Source organism: Oncorhynchus nerka, linkage group LG9a, assembly GCF_034236695.1.
Source record: "Oncorhynchus nerka isolate Pitt River linkage group LG9a, Oner_Uvic_2.0, whole genome shotgun sequence".
NCBI classification, from domain to species: domain Eukaryota; kingdom Metazoa; phylum Chordata; class Actinopteri; order Salmoniformes; family Salmonidae; genus Oncorhynchus; species Oncorhynchus nerka.
In genome coordinates, this window is record NC_088404.1 from 36,608,025 (window position 1) to 36,627,145 (window position 19,121).

Here is a 19,121-nt window from a genome sequence, read left to right on the forward strand (position 1 = left end):
TCAATTTTCATAGTGAAAGTGATCCTTATGCTTGTGAAACATTCTGACATTACACATTAACAGTAGCTTTCCCCAATCTCTCACCTTGGCCAGTCTGGGCTTCCGGAACCCTCTCCCTGATGATCCTACAGGCATCATACACAGGAGTGCAGGGCCCAAACTGCATGGTCTTCACCACATTGCACTGGCGGACACAGATCTTCAGTGAAAGGGCCACCATCTTGATTGGTGGTGTATTGGCGTTGCCAACCTACACACCTGAAAAAAACTAAACGGATCAGTTCAGATATAACTCGGAGTTAGTCAAGGAAATGTGTATAAAATGGACACTGGATTTATACAGTACCAGTCAAAAGTTTTGAATAAGTAGGTTTATCCAGAGTTTTTCTTTCTTTTTACAATTTTCTACATTGTAGAATAATAGTGAAGACATTAAAACTATGAAATAACACTTATGGAATCATGTAGTAACCAAAAAAGTGTTAAACAAATCAAAATATATTTTAGATTCTTCAAAATCGTCACCCTTTTCCTTGATGACAGATTTGCATATTCTTGGCATTCTCTCAACCAGCTTCACCTGGAATGCTTTTCCAACAGTCTTGAAGGAGTTCCCACATATGCTGAGCACTTGTTGGCTGCTTTTCCTTCACTCTGTAGTCCAACTCATCCCAAACCATCTGATGCAGCACTCCATCACTCTCCTTTTTGGTTAAATAGCTCTTACACAGCCTGGAGGTGTGTTGGGACATTGTCCTGTTGAAAAACAAATGATAATCCCACTAAGCCCAAACCAGATGGGATGGTGTATTGCTGCAGAATGCTGTGGTAGCCATGCTGGTTAAGTATGCCTTGATTTCTGAATAAATCGCAGACAGTGTCACCAGCAAAGCACCGCACCATCTCCTCCATGCTTCACGAAGGGAAATACACATGCAAAGATCATCCGTTCACCTACTCTGCATCTCACAAAGACATGGAGGTTGGAACCAAAAATCTCACATTTGTCTCATTGCACAAAACAACAGATTTCCACCGATCTAATGTTCGTTGCTTGTGGTTCTTGGTCAAAGCAAGTCTCTTCTTCTTATTGGTGTCCTTTAGTAGTGGTTTCTTTGCAGCAATTTGACCATGAAGGCCTGTCTCCTCTGAACAGTTGATGTTGAGATGTGTCTGTTACTTGAACTCTGTGAAGCATTTATTTGGGCTGCATTTTCTGAGGCTGGTAACTCTGATGAACGTATCCTCTTCAGCAGAGGTAACTCTGGGTCTTCCTTTCCCGTGGTGGTCGTCACGAGAGCCAGTTTCATCATAGCGCTTGATGGTTTTTGTAACTACACTTGAAGAATCTTTTAAAGTTCTTTCCGTATTGACTGACCTTCATGACTTAAAGTAATGATGGACTGTCATTTCTCTTTGCTTATTTGAGCTGTTCTTATCATAAAATAAATAAAAATAAATATATAAACTTGGTATTTTACCAAATAGGGTTATATCTTCTACCTGAATGATGACATTATAGAGGATCATCATTATTTGCCCTCTCCCCCTACAAGCAGACATCGGAGTCAAACCAGTGGGTGTTATGCCATCCATTTAAGGCCAAACCGATTGAAATGCACTGTAGTTCTTATTCCTACTTGAGAAAACATGCAGAAAAAAAACACTAATGACACCATTTATTAGATGTATATCTTCCTTAGCCAGGAGTTAAAACTGTTCACAATGGATCTCTCAAACAGTTATGTTTTTTGTTCAGAATATAGTTAATTAATATTTTCCTTTAACCAGTGCACTGTCAAATCCAGATGACAAGAACATTTTTAGTCAACCCTAAATGTTCTCATGTTATACAAGGCAACACTGTATTATGGATAATGAGTTGACATTCTGTGTTCCTCTTAATGACAAAGGTCATATAGAAGCTGTGCTTGTGAATAAACAAATTGACTCCATTTAGAGTCCAGATATAGCCATGACAAAATGCTTCCCCATACTTTGGAGGTGTGTTCCATACAATTGTTCTGTGAGTCATTTCAGAGAAAAGGGAGAGAAAAAATATTCCCAATGAAGTGGTTGTGAATTATGTTCTCCCTGACTAGCAGTCTTTCATAGTAGTGACTCTCTCCTACTCCTGCAGCCCCCCTGCGAGCCTCTTCTCGACTGATAGTCCATCAGCACAAAGAGGTAGAGGTAATGGCTCTGCATAGGACCTACTCCATACAGCCTGCCACAGGGGTCCTACAACACTTTTGTGGCTCAGGTGTATGGTTATTCCTTGTTAGACAGGCTGCAGAATGCTCAGCTAACCCAGCCCCCCCTACACACACACACACAACAACACAACGAGTATGGGCTTTGCCACACAGGCCTGAGGGTGCAGTAGAGTATAGCTGTGTGGGGATAATCAAAAGTGAAAGCAGGAACTGTGCAGACATTCGATTGGGACCTTGGTGTATATACACCTAGCAGGGGTAGGAAGCACAAAGCTCTGTCTACATTTGTTCGCCGATATGGATTGGTGATGGCACCCATCGTAAAAAATATTCTTTATAGAATCAAATAAATACATCATGCATGAAAAATGATACCATTCCTGTTGTAGGCAATACAGAGAGTGAGAGCAAGAGAAACAGCTCAGGAGCAGCCACACGAGGAAACCCCGGAGGATAATCACTACTATGGAGCAGAGCTAGTAGGAGGTAGCAATAGCAGCAGCAGAGCGAGAACCCATTTCTCACAGAGTTCCTCTCCTCTCTCTCCTCTGGCAAACACTCAACAGCAGCAAGCTTCTCATTAGCTCTGCTTTCAGGCCGACACCGAACCATTACTAAGCAGAGAGGACACAGCATAGACAGCAGATCGCAACCAGAGATATATCAACATACAGAATGAATGGGCTTCTACTATATCCCTGTAACATGATGCTTCAAAGTGGACTTAAAATAGTATTACCAGCCCCCTGTCCTCTCTTATACCATTACCAGGGCTTTCTCTCCTCCATCCACAGGGCTTCTAGTATTAAGTTAGGTTAGTTGAGTACTCAACACATTAGAGATCTGCAAAGAGAAGAAAGTGTCTAAGAGCACCTGGGAGGGCAGTGTAAACATGGACAATTGAATAAGAGCTGAAGTCAGGAGCCATCTGGAAGGGATACAGTATGTGTCACATGATTTGTTGTAATAACAATAGCAGAGAGGAGAGCTCATGAGGACACCCAGGCACTGTCTGCAACTTAGCCTGGTGGACCATTACAGCACCAGTCAAATATTTAGACAAAAGGGACTCCCGATCACAGCCAGTTGTGATACAGCCCGGGATCGAACCAGGGTCTGCAGTGACACCTCTAGCACTGAGATGCAGACACCTCTAGCACTGAGATGGGAGCCCTGACATGTTGGCCTGACATGATCACTTCATTGGAGCTTGTTTGATCATAGCTGATCAATACGTTTTGTGGAATTGGGACATCCCCAACATACTGCCACAATGCAGTTCAAGTATTCGGTGGCTTTAAGACTAATAACAGAATAGTAAACTGCATGAAATATTTTTTCATGCCCCATCAAAATTAAAGTCAGACTATAGGTAAATGGAAAGATCGCTGTGGCCATGACTTCAAGCTGTTTTATTATACACACTTACAGCTAGCTAGCTGCTTGATGGCTTAAAAGAGGATATATAAAGTCAAATGATAACATACAGTACTGATGAACCCTCTCAAATGTGTTCAAAACCAATTAGACTAGCTGCACAAATGTGCAGTGATTATGAATATACTAATAAAATAACCCACTAGGCGCACACTGGTTGACTCAACGTTGTTTCCACAACATTTTAATGAAATCCATTGAAACAATGTGTAAATAGACGTTGAATTGACGTCTGTGCCCAGTGGGAAACTAGTGGAGTTGTCACACATGCAGCTATCGAAAATGTATGAGAATGTTTGCTCAATACAAAGTAACAACCAATTGATTGCAGCATTACCACAGAAATTGAGTAGTCAAGTGGAAGGGGAGAAGGTAGGGAACTTATATGTCTGCCCTATATTAAATATAAAAATAGGCAGAATATTTTCTTGCATACAGTAAATAAAGAAATGTACCAGTTCCATTTGTTAACTGGCACGCTTTCTGCGCTAAACTATGTAGAATATTGGCCTGTTGGATACTACAACTCCCTACTAAATCGCACAGTTCGTTCTTGGTCTGATTTACCTCTAGAGAAACTGCGCAATGTGTACATTAAGCTCACAGAAAACCCCTGAACTAAATGGAATTAAAATAATTTAACCGATGTCGGTCAACTGGTTGTTTAAAAAAAAAGTAAAATAACAGACATTTTGGTTAATCGCTCAGCACTAGAACAAAATAACCTGACCTACACCTGCTCTTTCCATGACAGACTGACCAGGTGAAAGCCCTTATTGATGCACTCAGTACACACACCATAATAAAACATTTTAGGTTTACAATCAAATGAGGCAGTAACAGAAACCTTCTTTATTCTAGCAACACCAAAATCTAGACTAAATTCTGTATTCTTGCATCACCCTTATTAGGCTACATAGACAAACAAAACACCCATCCCAATCACCTTAACAAGGTCATGGTAGAGAAAAGACAAACAGAATCTTAAAATGGCAGACACAAACCATTTGAATAGGATCATAAACATGTAATTTCATAACAACGCTCATCCTCTATTAGCAAATAAGAATACAAAAACAATACGGGTTCAAGATTTAAAAGCATTTATCTGGCTTTACGAAAAGAATCAACCCTCTCGGCAGCGGCACTAGTTGTAAATAGTACAACTAGAGCCATATCAGGATCAACGGTGGATTAGTGTACCAGCTCCATATCCCAGCCTAGTCATTGTTAAGATGAGGATTTTAACAAGCTCTAATAAGATTTAAAACATCCTCAGACCTCAAACTAACGGTCTCATGAACATGCAAATACCTAAACTGTACATTAATCTCAAATTCATTGAATAGTCATTTAAAAAAAGTGAATTTTTTACATTGTATTTTTACAATAGCCTAATCATTATGATTGTTAATTAAACTAATATGTCCCTGGCATGCTGAAGTGGTATGAGCATAAATCCATCATCAGCATTTCTCTGAAAGGCTGGGAGATTGAAGGATGAAAGGTTCCATGTACTGAGGAGAACATGCTAATGAATGCTTTCCTTGGGTTCCTTTCTCTCATCTCTCCACGCGTGCTCTAAATTAGCCCCCCATTTTTTATTCCCCTCTGATTAAAAGACAGGTCAATCTGCTGCAGTCCCAGGGCATGTCTCCTGGGATCAACTCTAGGCAGTGAGAGGGGGGGGGGGGGGGGGGTCGGGTCTCTATCTCTCCCTCTCGCTATCTCCGTCTCTGATGCTTAGCGAAGTGATGCTTAGGTGCACTATAAGAGATTGTGCAAACGTCACCAGAAGATCTATTGTTGGTCATCTCATAAAACATGACAATCTCTATGGGATATCCCTCACGTTTTGGTCTGTAGCATTACCTATATTAGGTTTGAACAACATGGGGCTAATAACTTCCTGGAAGCTGCAGTCACATCCACTAAAGACGACTTGATATACTGAAACAAAATATAAAAGCAACATGCAATTTTATGAGGAAATCAGTCAATTGAAATAAATGCAATAGGTCCTAATCTATGGATTTCACATGACCTCGGCAGGGGCACCCACTTGGGTGCCAGGCCCACCCACTGGGAACCAGGCACAGCCAATCAGAATGAGTTTTTCCACACAAAAAGTATTTATTATCGACAGAAATACTCCTCAGTTGCATGAGCTGTCCGGGTGGCTGGTCTCAGACGATCCCGCAGGTGAAGAAGGCGGATGTGAAGGTCCTGGGCTGGTGTGGTTACACATGGTCTGCAGTTGTGAGGCCAGTTGGACATACTGCCAAACTCTCTAAAACAACAATGGAGGCGGCTTATGGTTGAGACATCTGTGGAATTGGGTTATGTGACAAAACTGCACATTTTAGCGTGGCCTTTTATTGTCCACAGCCAAGGCGCACCTGTGTAATGATCATGCCGTTTAATCAGCGTCTTGATATGCCACACCTGTCAGGTGGATGGATTATATTGGCAAAGGAGAAAAATGCTCACTAACAGGGATGAAAACAAATTTGTGCACAACATTTGAGAGAAATACTTTTTGTGTGTATGGAACATTTATTGGATCTTTTATTTCAGCTCATGGGTCCAACACTTTACATGTTGTGTTTATATTTGTGTTCAATATATATTACATCCAGATCTGATTAAATCCATATCATACCAACACCAACTCTCAAGAGCAAATAATATTCAAGCCCCATGACTACGACACAACCTACCACAAACATTAACACAACCTACCACAAACATTTGCACTTAACTATGGCAGAAAGTCAAGGTCAGGTGTGTTCATTTCCTCTGATTTCAAGGCCGGTAGCCTTATCAATTTGAGTGTAACACATCTAAAATTGGAAGAGAGTGTAGGTGTGAAGAACAGCCTGGTAGGAGAGGCATTAATCCACGATCATAAATACAGTACATCCACAGATAAGGGCCAGATTTATCTACAGAACATGCAGCAGCAAATTATAACCCATATCTTTAAAAAGGTCCAATGCAGACGTTTTTATCTCAACATCATATCATTTCAGGGTAACAATGAAGTACCATACAGTGATTTTTTTCAATTAAAATAGTCAAAAAGAAACAAACATCGCTTTTTAGTTACAGTTGAAGTCGGAAGTTTACATACACCTTAGCCAAATACAGTATGGCCAAAAGTTGAGAATGACACAAATATTAATTTTCATAAAGTCTGCTGCCTCAGTTTGTATGATGGCAATTTGCATATACTCCAGAATGTTATGAAGAGTGATCAGATGAATTGCAAAGTCCCTCTTTGCCATGCAAATTAACTGAATCCCCCCAAAACATTTCCACTGCATTTCAGCCCTGCCACAAAAGGATCAGCTGACATCATGTCAGTGATTCTCTCGTTAACACAGGTGTGAGTGTTGACGAAGACAAGGCTGGAGATCACTCTGTCATGCTGATTGAGTTCGAAAAACAGACTAGAAGCTTCAAAAGGAGGGTGGTGCTTGGAATCAATGTTCTTCCTCTGTCGATCATGGTTACCTCCAAGGAAACACGTGCCGTCATCATTGATTTGCACAAAAAGGGCTTCACAGGCAAGGATATTGCTGCCAGTAAGATTGCACCTAAATCAATCTTTTATCGGATCATCAAGAACTTCAAGAAGAGCGGTTAAATTGTTGTGAAGAAGGCTTCAGGGCGCCCAAGAAAGTCCAGCAAGCGCCAGGACAGTCTCCAAAAGTTGATTTAGCTGCAGAATCGGGGCACCACCAGTACAGAGCTTGCTCATGAATGGCAGCAGGCAGGTGTGAGTGATTCTACACGCACAGTGAGGCGAAGGCTTTTGGAGGATGGCCTGGTGTCAAGAAGGGCAGCAAAGAAGCCACTTCTCTCCAGAAAAAACATTAGGGACAGACTGATATTCTGGAAAAGGTACAGGGATTGGACTTCTGAGGACTGCGGTAAAGTCATTTTCTCTGATGAATCCCCTTTCCGATTCTTTGGGGCATCTGGAAAAAAGCTTGTCTGGAGAAGACAAGGTGAGCGCTGCCATCAGTCCTGTGTCATGCCAACAGTAAAGCATCCTGAGACCATTCATGTGTGGGGTTGCTTCTCAGCCAAGAGAGTGGGCTCACACACAATTTTGCGAGAGCAACTTCTCCAAACCATCCAAAAACAGTTTGGTGACGAACAGTGCCTTTTCCAGCATGATGGCGCACCTTGCCATAAGGCAAAGGTGATAACTAAGTGGCTCGGGGAACAAAACATCGATATTTGGGTCCAGGAAACTCCCCAGACCTTAATCCCATTGAGAACTTGTGACCAATCCTCCACAGGACAAACTAAAACCCACAAATTCTGACAAAGCTTTGATTATGCAAGAATGGGCTGCCATCAGTCAGGATGTGGCCCAGAAGTTAATTGACAGCATGCCAGGGTGCAAATATTTACTCTGCATCAACTTCATGTAATTGTCAATAAAAGCCTTTGACACTTATGAAATACTTGTAATTATACTTCAGTATTCCATAGTAACATCTGACAAAAATATCTAAAGACACTGAAGCAGCAAACTTTGTGTAAATTAATATTTGCGTCTTTCTCAAAACTTTTGGCCATGATTGTACATTTGAAATCAGTTTTTCACAATTACTGACATTTAAAAATGCACTGTCTTAGGTCAATTAGGATCACCACTTTATTTTAAGAATATGCATGTCAGAATAGTAGTAGAGAGAATGACTTATTTCATCTTTTATTTCTTTCATCACAATCCCAGTGGGTCAGAGGTTTACATACACTCAATTTGTATTTGGTAGCATTGCCTTTAAATTGTTTAACATGGGTCAAATGTTTTGGGTAGCCTTCCACAAGCTTCCCACAATAAGTTGGGTGAATTTTGGCCCATTCCTCCTGACAGAGCCGGTGTAACTGAGTCAGGTTTGTAAGGCCTCCTTGCCCTCACACGCTTTTTCAGTTCTGGCCACACATTTTCTATAGGATTGAGGTCAGGGCTTTGTGATGGCCACTCCAATACCTTGACCTTGTTGTCCTTAAAACCTCTTAAAGAGGCTGCGAATTTTTGCAGCTTTTTGTTAAAAATCGTGCAAAATTTCAACGTCCTGCTACTCATGTCAGGAATATAGTATATGCATATGATTAGTATGTGTGGATAGAAAACACTCTGATGTTTATAAAACTGGTTAAATCATGTCTGTGACTATAACAGAATGTGTGTAGGAGGCAAAATCCCAAGGAAAACTTCACAAAAACCACAAAATAAATATCCCTCCGCCAGTCTCTGTATTGTCTATGGCAAGCGAAAATAGATAGCGTCCAGTTTACAGTTCCTACAGCTTCCATACGATGTCGCCAGTCTTGGCAATTGGGTTGAAGTTCATCCTTGGTGAAATGAGAAATAGGCACTTCCTGTCGTCGAGTACACCGGAGGAAGTTATGAAAGGGAGAATATGGACCATGATTTCAAGACTTGCTGCTATTGAATACAGATCGCCCCGTGATCAATTTGATCGATTATTAACGTTTACTAATACTTAAAGTTGGATTACAAAAGTAGTTTGAAGTGTTTTGTCAAAGTTTATAGGCAACTTTTTTAATTTAAAAAAATTACGTTGCGTTTTGGAAAGCAGTTTTTTCCTGGATCAGACGGGCTTCATAAATGGACATTTTGGGTATACATGGACGAATTTAATCGAAAAAAACGACCCAATTATGATGTTTATGGGACATATAGGAGTGCCAACAAAGAAGCTCGTCAAAGGTAATGAATGTTTTATATTTTATTTCTGCGTTTTGTGTAGCGCCGGCTACGCTAATTATTTTGTTTACGTCCCCTTTGGGCATTTCGGGGGTTGCATGCTATCAGATAATAGCTTCTCATGCTTTCACCGAAAAGCATTTTAAAAATCTGACATGTTGGCTAGATTCACAACGAGAAAGTTTGAGTTGTATCGAGTACTATTAGTTGTCACTCTGAAATTTCCGCTGATGTTGATCCCTGTACAGGGACAGCAGCCATAAGAAGTAGCCATTTTGCCACAACTTTGGAAGTATGCAAGTATTGTCCATTTGGAAGACCCATCTGCAACCAAGCTTTAACTTCCTGACTGATGTCTTGAGATGTTGCTTCAACACATCCACACAATTTTCCTACCTCATGATGCCATCTATTTTGTGAAGTGCACCAGTCCCTCCTGCAGCAAATCACACCCACAACACGATGCTGCCACCCTGTGCTTCACAGTTGGGATGGTGTTCTTCAGGTTGCAAGCATCCCCTTTTTCCTCCAAACATAACAGTTCTTTTTTTGTTTCATCAGACCAGAGGACATTTCTCCAAAAAGTACAATCTTTGTCCCCATGTGCAGTTGCAAACCGTAGTCTGGCTTTTTTTATGGTGGTTTAGGAGCAGTGGCTTCTTCGTTGCTGAGCGGCCTTTCAGGTTATGTCCATATAGGACTCATTTTACTGTTGATATAGATACTTTTGTACCTGTATTCTCCAGCATCTTCACAAGGTCCTTTGCTGTTGTTCTGGGATTTATTTGCACTTTTCTCACCAAAGTACATTCGTCACTAGGAGACAGAACGAGTCTCTTTCCTGAACGGTATGACGGCTGCGTGGTCCCATGGTGTTTATACTTGCATACTATTGTTTGTACAGATGAACGTGGTACCTTCAGGCATTTGGTTCATCCTTGGGAGCAATTTCCAAACTTGTGATCCACAATTTATTTTCTGTTGTCTTGGCTGATTTCTTTTGATTTTCTCATGATGTCAAGCAAAGAGATACTGAGTTTGAAGGTAGGTCTTGAAATACCTCCACAGGTACACCTCCAATTGACTCAAATGGTGTCAATTAGCCTATCAGACGCTTCTAAAGCCAAGACATCATTTTCTGGAATTTTCCAAGCTGTTTAAATGCAGTCAAGTTAGTGTTTGTAAACCCACTGGAATTGTGATACAGCAAATTGTAAGTGAAATAATCTGTCTGTAAACAATTGTTGTAAAAATGACTTTTTAGTAGATGTTAGGACATCGGTTAGTAGATGTCCTATCCGACTTGGCAAAACTATAGTTTGTTAATAAGAAATTTGTGCAGGGGTTGAAAAATGAGTTTTAATAAATCCAACCAGTGTATGTAAACTTCCGACTTCAACTGTAAGTGCAATTTTGTTAGGACTGCCTGGGAGTGGTCTGAGAGGGGAGGGGAAAACTGAAAACTAGATGTTATTGGCAGAGAGGTTTGGAACTAACTCTTTCTTAATGGTCTATTAACACATTTACCGTCTGGTGATATCACCAGGCAGGCCAAAGCTCCATCTCACCAAAACAGGCAGATATTTTAGGCAATCTTTTTAAATAGCTCTTACACTAAAAGGGCATTATCGTAATTCTCACAGTATTAATCCAACCTCAGTGTGGAAAAATCTAGTTTGATGGCACTAGGCCTTTAACTACATTGGGTTCTGAATATCAAACGAGACAGGAGTTACTAAACTCTGTCAGATGAATCCACATATGGTTTTGGAACCAAAAATACTTTTTGTATGAATAGGATGGATAGGAGAGCAAATCTGTAGTAGTAAACATACTGTAATCACACGCTTATCTGTTTCACTATTATACATTCATACAAACATGCTGCACATAAGACTCAAGCAATTGCAGACAGAAGGCAATGGCAAAATCAAACACAATACCTTCCTAATAGTCTTTTCATATCAAGACAAGATGTCCTTGTTTAACCTACTTCCTTTTTCAAAACACTTAGCCATAGTTTGGCCTATTTGTGTGCTGAACTAAATACAACCACCACGATTAACCATTAATCTGAGGCCTTCACTCTAATTTTGTGATGAAACCAATTAAAACTCTTCCAATAATAATACATCTTCAGACTAGCTTTGTGTCCATGAACAATGAACCATGTTTGGCCTTCTCTACAGAAAATGCATGGCACAAAATCTAATTCAGTACAAGGATTTTGTAAGGTCATCAGTAGCGGCTTTGAAAGTACAGCATAAATTGAATAAAATATGGTTTTGGTTGTGGAGGCCCACTGTACTATAAATAAGGCCAATGGTTCAGCAACCAGCAACATTAAACCATCAGGAAATTCACCATTTGACCCCTGCATACAGGAAATATGTCTCCAACAGTAACGAGGAGCAGTCTGTTGTGTCTCCACTGACCCTGACTCAGAGAGGATATAGGCTTTCCTCTGTCATTTGAAGGTACAGATGCTGACAGAAATGGTCAATCTTGTCCTCGTCGCAGTGGGGAGGGAGAAAGCAGCTCCTTTTAGTCTAGCTAAAAATACCCAGCAAAGTAGAACGTCCTCCAGCAATGCTTCACACGGATCCTCTGAGATACATGCAATAAATAGACCCCTGTCTCCCTGAGCATTTAAGTGGAAACCACTCAGCCATTTGGTTGAGCTAATATGATGGTTTACCTCTACAAAACCTCCATTGATACTCAAATCGGGTCAACAATCTTTATTCCTAAATCTTGAGGATAAATCCTTAGATTAAACCAACATAACACACAGTATCAGAGGATTTTGTAAGTAAAACAGAGTCAATCCTCTACGATCATTATGTTGGTGGTTCTAAAATGATACTTGCTCTACTTACACTACTTTCAAAGGAGCACAGCTTATTAGTGGAAATAATTGTAGAACATTCAAGGGATTTATAATATACTATGTAATGTCTAACAAATCTGGCACTCAGATGATACAGTATACATTGTAAGACATGAAGAATCAGTTTGTGACTTGGCCAAGGCAGGATGAGCTACTAGAGGATAAGAGAAGAGAGCAGAGCAGCACTCCATCCCAATAGCTGCAGTCACTGACTGGGTGGTACTCCTACCCAGGGTCGTCACGGGCTCCAATCCTGACTTGATTCCCTGGCTCCACTCTTCAAGATTGTGGGAGGATCCGTTTGGATTCCTCTCTTCAAGCCTGAGTGGTCCCTTTGGTCAAGAGGGTAGAGAAAGACAAAGCCTTTACCTGGCTTATCTGCATGCAGCACTAGAGTACTAAAACAATGAGTAACTTTTTTTGATAATCTTGAATCTTTAGTAAATCTCTGCTGAATATCCAGTACATAGGATGTTGGTCTTATATACAGTTGAAGCCGGAAGTTTATATGCACTTAGGTTGGAGTCATTAAAACTAGTTTTCAACCACTTCACAAATTTCTTGTGAACAAACTACAGTTTTGGCCAGTCGGTTAAGACATCTACTTTGTGCATGACACAGCAAGTTCTTCAAACAACTGTTTACAGACAGATTATTTCACTGTATCACAATTCCAGTTGGTCAGAAGTTTATATACACTAGGTTGACTGTGCCTTTAAACATCTTGGAAAATTCCAGAAAATTCCATCATGGCTTTAGAAGCTTCTGATAGGCTATATGACAATTTGAGTCAATTGGAGGTGTACCTGTGGATGCATTTCTAGGCCTACCTTCAAACTCAGTGCCTCTTTGCTTGACATCATGGGAAAATCAAAATAAACGTTGTCGTCGTCATACAGCTCAGGAAGGAGACGTGTTCTGTCTCCTAGAGATGAACGTACATTGGTGGGAAAAGTGCAAATCGATCACAGAACAACAGCAAAGGACCTTGTAAAGATGCTGGAGGAAACAGGTTCAAAAGTATCTATATACACAGTAAAACAAGTCCTATATCGACATAACCTGAAAGCCCGCTCAGCTATGAAGCAAAGATGGTACTTTTTGGAGAAATGTCCTCTGGTCTGATGAAACAAAAATAGAACTGCTTGGCCATAATGACCATCGTTATGTTTGGAAGAAAAAGAGGGATGCTTGCAAGCTGAAGAACACCATCCCAACCGTGAAGCACAGGGGTGGCAGCATCATGTTGGGCGGGTGATTTGCTACAGGAGGGACTGGTGCACTTCACAAAATAGGTCATGAGGTAGGAAAATTATGTGGATATATTGAAGAGACATCAGCCAGGAAGTTAAAGCTTGGTCGCAAATGGGTCTTCAAAATGGAAAATGACCCCAAGCATACTTCCAAAGTTGTGGTAAAATAGCTCAAGAATAACAAAGTCAAGGTATTGCAGTGGCCATCACAAAGCCCTGACCTCAATCCTATACAAAATGTGTGGCCAGAACTGAAAAAGCGTGTGCGAGCAAGGAGGCCTACAAACCTGACTCAGTTACACCAGCTCTGCCAGGAGGAATGGGCCAAAATTCACCCAACTTATTGTGGGAAGCTTGTGGAACGCTACCCAAAACATTTGACCCAAGTTAAACAATTTAAAGGCAACGCTACCAAATGCTAATGGAGTGTATGTAAACTTCTGACCCACTGGGAATGTGATGAAAGAAATAAAAGCTGAAATAAATCACTCTACTATTATTCTGACATTTCACATTCTTAAAATAAAGTGGTGATCCTAACTGACTTAAGACAGGGATTTTTTACAACGATTAAATGTCAGGAATTGTGAAAAACTGAGTAGAAATGTATTTGGCTAAGGTGTATGTAAACTTCCAACTTCAACTGTAAGTGTGTACTGTAAGTTTGTGATCTGATCTTTTTTTTAACCTTTATTTTACTAGGCAAGTCAGTTAAGAACAAATTCTTATTTTCAATGACAGCCTAGGAACAGTGGGTTAACTGCCTGTTCAGGGGCAGAATGACAGATTTTGTCAGCTCTGGGATTTGAACTTGCAACCTTTCAGTTACTAGTCCAATGCTCTAACCACTAGGTTATCTAATCTTGAAACTAGTGAGGATGGTTGGAGACATGAGATCAGCTTGCGTCTGACATGCTCTCTCCTCTCATCTCAGCCCAAACAATGCACCATGAGATCATACTCACTCACACGGAAAACACCAGTATACAAATCAAATCAAATTTTATTTGTCACATACACATGGTTAGCAGATGTTAGTGCGAGTGTAGCGAAATGCTTGTGCTTCTAGTTCCGACAATGCAGTAATAACCAACAAGTAATCTAGCTAACAATTCCAAAACTACTACCTTATAGACACAAGTGTAAGGGGATAAAGAATATGTACATAAAGATATATGAATGAGTGATGGTACAGAGCGGCATAGGCAAGATACAGTAGATGGTATTGAGTGCAGTATATACATATGAGATGAGTATGTAAACAAAGTGGCATAGTGAAAGTGGCTAGAGATACATGTATTACATAAGGATGCAGTAGATGATATAGAGTACAGTATATACGTATACATTTGAGATGAATAATGTAGGGTATGTAAACATTATATTAGGTAGCATTGTTTAAAGTGGCTAGTGATATATTTTACATCCTTTCCCATCAATTCCCATTATTAAAGTGGCTGGAGTTGAGTCAGTGTGTTGGCAGCAGCCACTCAATGTTAGTGGTGGCTGTTTAACAGTCTGATGGCCTTGAGATAGAAGCTGTTTTTCAGTCTCTTGGTCCCAGCTTTGATGCACCTGTACTGACCTCGCCTTCTGGATGATAGCGGGGTGAACTGGCAGTGGCTCGGGTGGTTGCTGTCCTTGATGATCTTTATGGCCTTCCTGTGACATCGGGTGGTGTAGGTGTCCTGGAGGGCAGGTAGTTTGCCCCCGGTGATGCGTTGTGCAGACCTCACTACCCTCTAGAGAGCCTTACGGTTGTGGGCGGAGCAGTTGCCGTACCAGGCCGTGATACAGCCCGACAGGATGCTCTCGATTGTGCATCTGTAGAAGTTTGTGAGTGTTTTTGGTGACAAGCCAAATTTCTTCAGCCTCCTGAGGTTGAAGAGGCGCTGCTGCGCCTTCTTCATGATGCTGTCTGTGTGGGTGGACCAATTCAGTTTGTCTGCGATGTGTACGCCGAAGAACTTAACTTACTACCCTCTCCAATACTGTTCCATCGATGTGGATAGGGGGGTGTTCCCTCTGCTGTTTCCTGAAGTCCACAATCATCTCCTTAGTTTTGTTGACGTTGAGTGTGAGGTTATTTTCCTGACACCACACTCCGAGGGCCCTCACCTCCTCCCTGTAGGCCGTCTCGTCGTTGTTGGTAATCAAGCCTACCACTGTTGTGTCGTCCGCAAACTTGATGATTGAGTGGAGGCGTGCGTGGCCACGCAGTCGTGGGTGAACGGGGAGTACAGGAGAGGGCTCAGAACGCACCCTTGTGGGGCCCCAGTGTTTGGGATCAGCAGGGTGGAGATGTTGTTGCCTACCCTCACCACCTGGGGGCGGCCCGTCAGGAAGTCCAGTACCCAGTTGCACAGGGCGGGGTCGAGACCCAGGGTCTCGAGCTTGATGACGAGCTTGGAGGGCACTATGGTGTTAAATGCCGAGCTGTAGTCGATGAACAGCATTCTCACATAGGTATTCCTCTTGTCCAGATGGGTTAGGGCAGTGTGCAGTGTGGTTGAGATTGCATCGTCTGTGGACCTATTTGGGCGGTAAGCAAATTGGAGTGGGTCTAGGGTGTCAGGTAGGGTAGAGGTGATATGGTCCTTGACTAGTCTCTCAAAGCACTTCATGATGACGGAAGTGAGTGCTACAGGGCGGTAGTCGTTTAGCTCAGTTACCTTAGCTTTCTTGGGAACAGGAACAATGGTGGCCCTCTTGAAGCATGTGGGAACAACAGACTGGGATAGGGATTGATTGAATATGTCCGTGAATACACCAGCCAGCTGGTCTGCGCATGCTCTGAGGGCGCGGCTGGGGATGCCGTTTGGGCCTGCAGCCTTGCGAGGGTTGACACGTTTAAATGTTTTCCTCACGTCGGCTGCAGTGAAGGAGAGTCCGCATGTTTTAGTTGCGGGCAGTGTCAGTGGCACTGTATTGTCCTCAAAGCGGGCAAAAAAGTTATTTAGTCTGCCTGGGAGCAAGACATCCTGGTCCGTGACGGTGCGTGCTGGTTTTCTTTTTGTAATCCGTGATTGACTGTAGACCCTGCCACATACCTCTTGTGTCTGAGCCTTGAATTGAGATTCTACTTTGTCTCTATACTGACGCTTAGCTTGTTTGATTGCCTTGCGGAGGGAATAGTTACACTGTTTGTATTCGGTCATGTTTCCAGTCACCTTGCCCTGATTAAAAGCAGTGGTTCACGCTTTCAGTTTCACGCGAATGCTGCCATCAATCCACGGTTTCTGGTTTGGGAATGTTTTAATCGTTGCTATGGGAACGACATCTTCAACGCACGTTCTAATGAACTTGCACACCGAATCAGCGTATTCGTCAATGTTGTCGACTGACGCAATACAGAACATATCCCAGTCCACGTGATGGAAGCAGTCTTGGAGTGTGGAATCAGATTGGTCGGACCAGCGTTGAACAGACCTCAGTCCGGGAGCTTCTTGTTTTAGTTTCTGTCTGTAGGCAGTACATAGGTCGCAGGTAAAGGTGAATAATACCATTGGTGTGGCGGATGACAAGGGATGTGGATGTGTCTGACAGCTGGCTGTATGAATCAGAGTTAGTGGTTCAGTAGGACTGACACAGATCATCCCCCCCCCCATCCTCAGACCACTGTCATGATGATGTCAGCCAGCTTTGCTGCAGGGTTTCAGTTAGGAAAATGCGACGCTGGATATTTGAGAAATTTACCGGACCCATACGCATTGGGTGCATAACCTGATTATGGCGTCCACCCACCTTGCTCAGAATGACATGAATTATCATAATCTAAATGTGATTTATCTTAACAGAACATGCAAGTCAGGATGCAAGGATGTGGTCCTTCTTGCCAAATTCCGATGCCCACATTTAGGATACTTATGCTCAGCCAACAACTGTAATGAACAGCAAAATCAGTAGCCTATGCCAATCTACTATCCTCATATTAGAAAAGTATACGTATTCTATTGGTCAGCTTGTCGAGAAATAAATATCCTTTTCCCAACAGACTCTGGGACAGTTGTGGGACAACAGATCCTAAATTCATTCAACCAGTAGGCCTTGGTAGGTCACAGAATCTTTAACTTAAAATGTTGATAACCTATTATTTCTTCACATTATAAGTGCAGCACTGCGCACAAGGCAGTGTGCTACGTGCAAATGTTTGTTTCATAATGCAATTAGCAGGAAAACACATTGTCAAAAGCGAGCGTTTTCATGTGACAGAGATGAAAATGTTGTTTAGAAATGTACAGTCATGGCCAAATGTTTTGAGAATGACACAAATATTAATTTTCACAAAGTCTGCTGCCTCAGTTTGTATGATGGCAATTTATTCACCTTATGACATCCAGTGGAACAGTAGTGCATCTAAATATTTTCAGGGGGAGGGGGGTGAGGGATTACTTTATCCTATCCTAGGTATTCCTTAAAGAGGTGGGGTTTCAGGTGTCTCCGGAAGGTGGTGATTGACTCCGCTGTCCTGGCGTCGTGGGAGTTTGTTCCACCATTGGGGGCCAGAGCAGCGAACAGTTTTGACTGGGCTGAGCGGGAACTGTACTTCCTCAGTGGTAGGGAGGCGAGCAGGCCAGAGGTGGATGAACGCAGTGCCCTTGTTTGGGTGTAGGCCTGATCAGAGCCTGGAGGTACTGAGGTGCCGTTCCCCTCACAGCTCCGTAGGCAAGCACCATGGTCTTGTAGCGGATGCGAGCTTCAACTGGAAGCCAGTGGAGGGAGCGGAGGAGCGGGGTGACGGAGAGAACTTGGGAAGGTTGAACACCAGACGGGCTGCGGCGTTCTGGATGAGTTGTAGGGGTTTAATGGCACAGGCAGGGAGCCCAGCCAACAGCGAGTTGCAGTAATCCAGACGGGGAGATGACAAGTGCCTGGATTAGGACCTGCGCCGCTTCCTGTGTGAGGCAGGGTCGTACTCATGGATGTTGTAGAGCATGAACCTACAGGAACGGGCCACCGCCTTGATGTTAGTTGAGAACGACAGGGTGTTGTCCAGGATCACGCCAAGGTTCTTAGCGCTCTGGGAGGAGGACACAATGGAGTTGTCAACCGTGATGGCGAGATCATGGAACGGGCAGTCCTTCCCCGGGAGGAAGAGCAGCTCCGTCTTGCCGAGGTTCAGCTTGAGGTGGTGATCCGTCATCCACACTGATATGTCTGCCAGACATGCAGAGATGCGATTCGCCACCTGGTCATCAGAAGGGGGAAAGGAGAAGATTAATTGTGTGTCGTCTGCATAGCAATGATAGGAGAGACCATGTGAGGTTATGACAGAGCCAAGTGACTTGGTGTATAGCGAGAATAGGAGAGGGCCTAGAACAGAGCCCTGGGGGACACCAGTGGTGAGAGCACGTGGTGGAGACGGATTCTCGCCACGCCACCTGGTAGGAGCGACCTGTCAGGTAGGACGCAACCAAGCGTGGGCCGCGCCGGAGATGCCCAACTCGGAGAGGGTGGAGAGGAGGATCTGATGGTTCACAGTATCGAAGGCAGCCGATAGGTCTAGAAGGATGAGAGCAGAGGAGAGAGAGTTAGCTTTAGCAGTGCGGAGCGCCTCCGTGATACAGAGAAGA

The 19,121-nt window shown here is 42.7% G+C and overlaps 1 protein-coding gene across 1 annotated transcript in view; it reads right to left on the reverse strand.

The window, feature by feature from the left end:
• LOC115134248 (talin-2-like) overlaps window positions 1–19,121 on the reverse strand; it is a 149,202-nt gene that overhangs the window by 67,546 nt on the left and 62,535 nt on the right. The window contains exon 3 of the mRNA XM_029668030.2: window positions 85–258. Within this exon, the coding sequence (XP_029523890.1) occupies window positions 85–220 (136 nt within the window). The 5' untranslated portion in view covers window positions 221–258. The remainder of the gene's footprint in view (window positions 1–84; window positions 259–19,121) is intronic.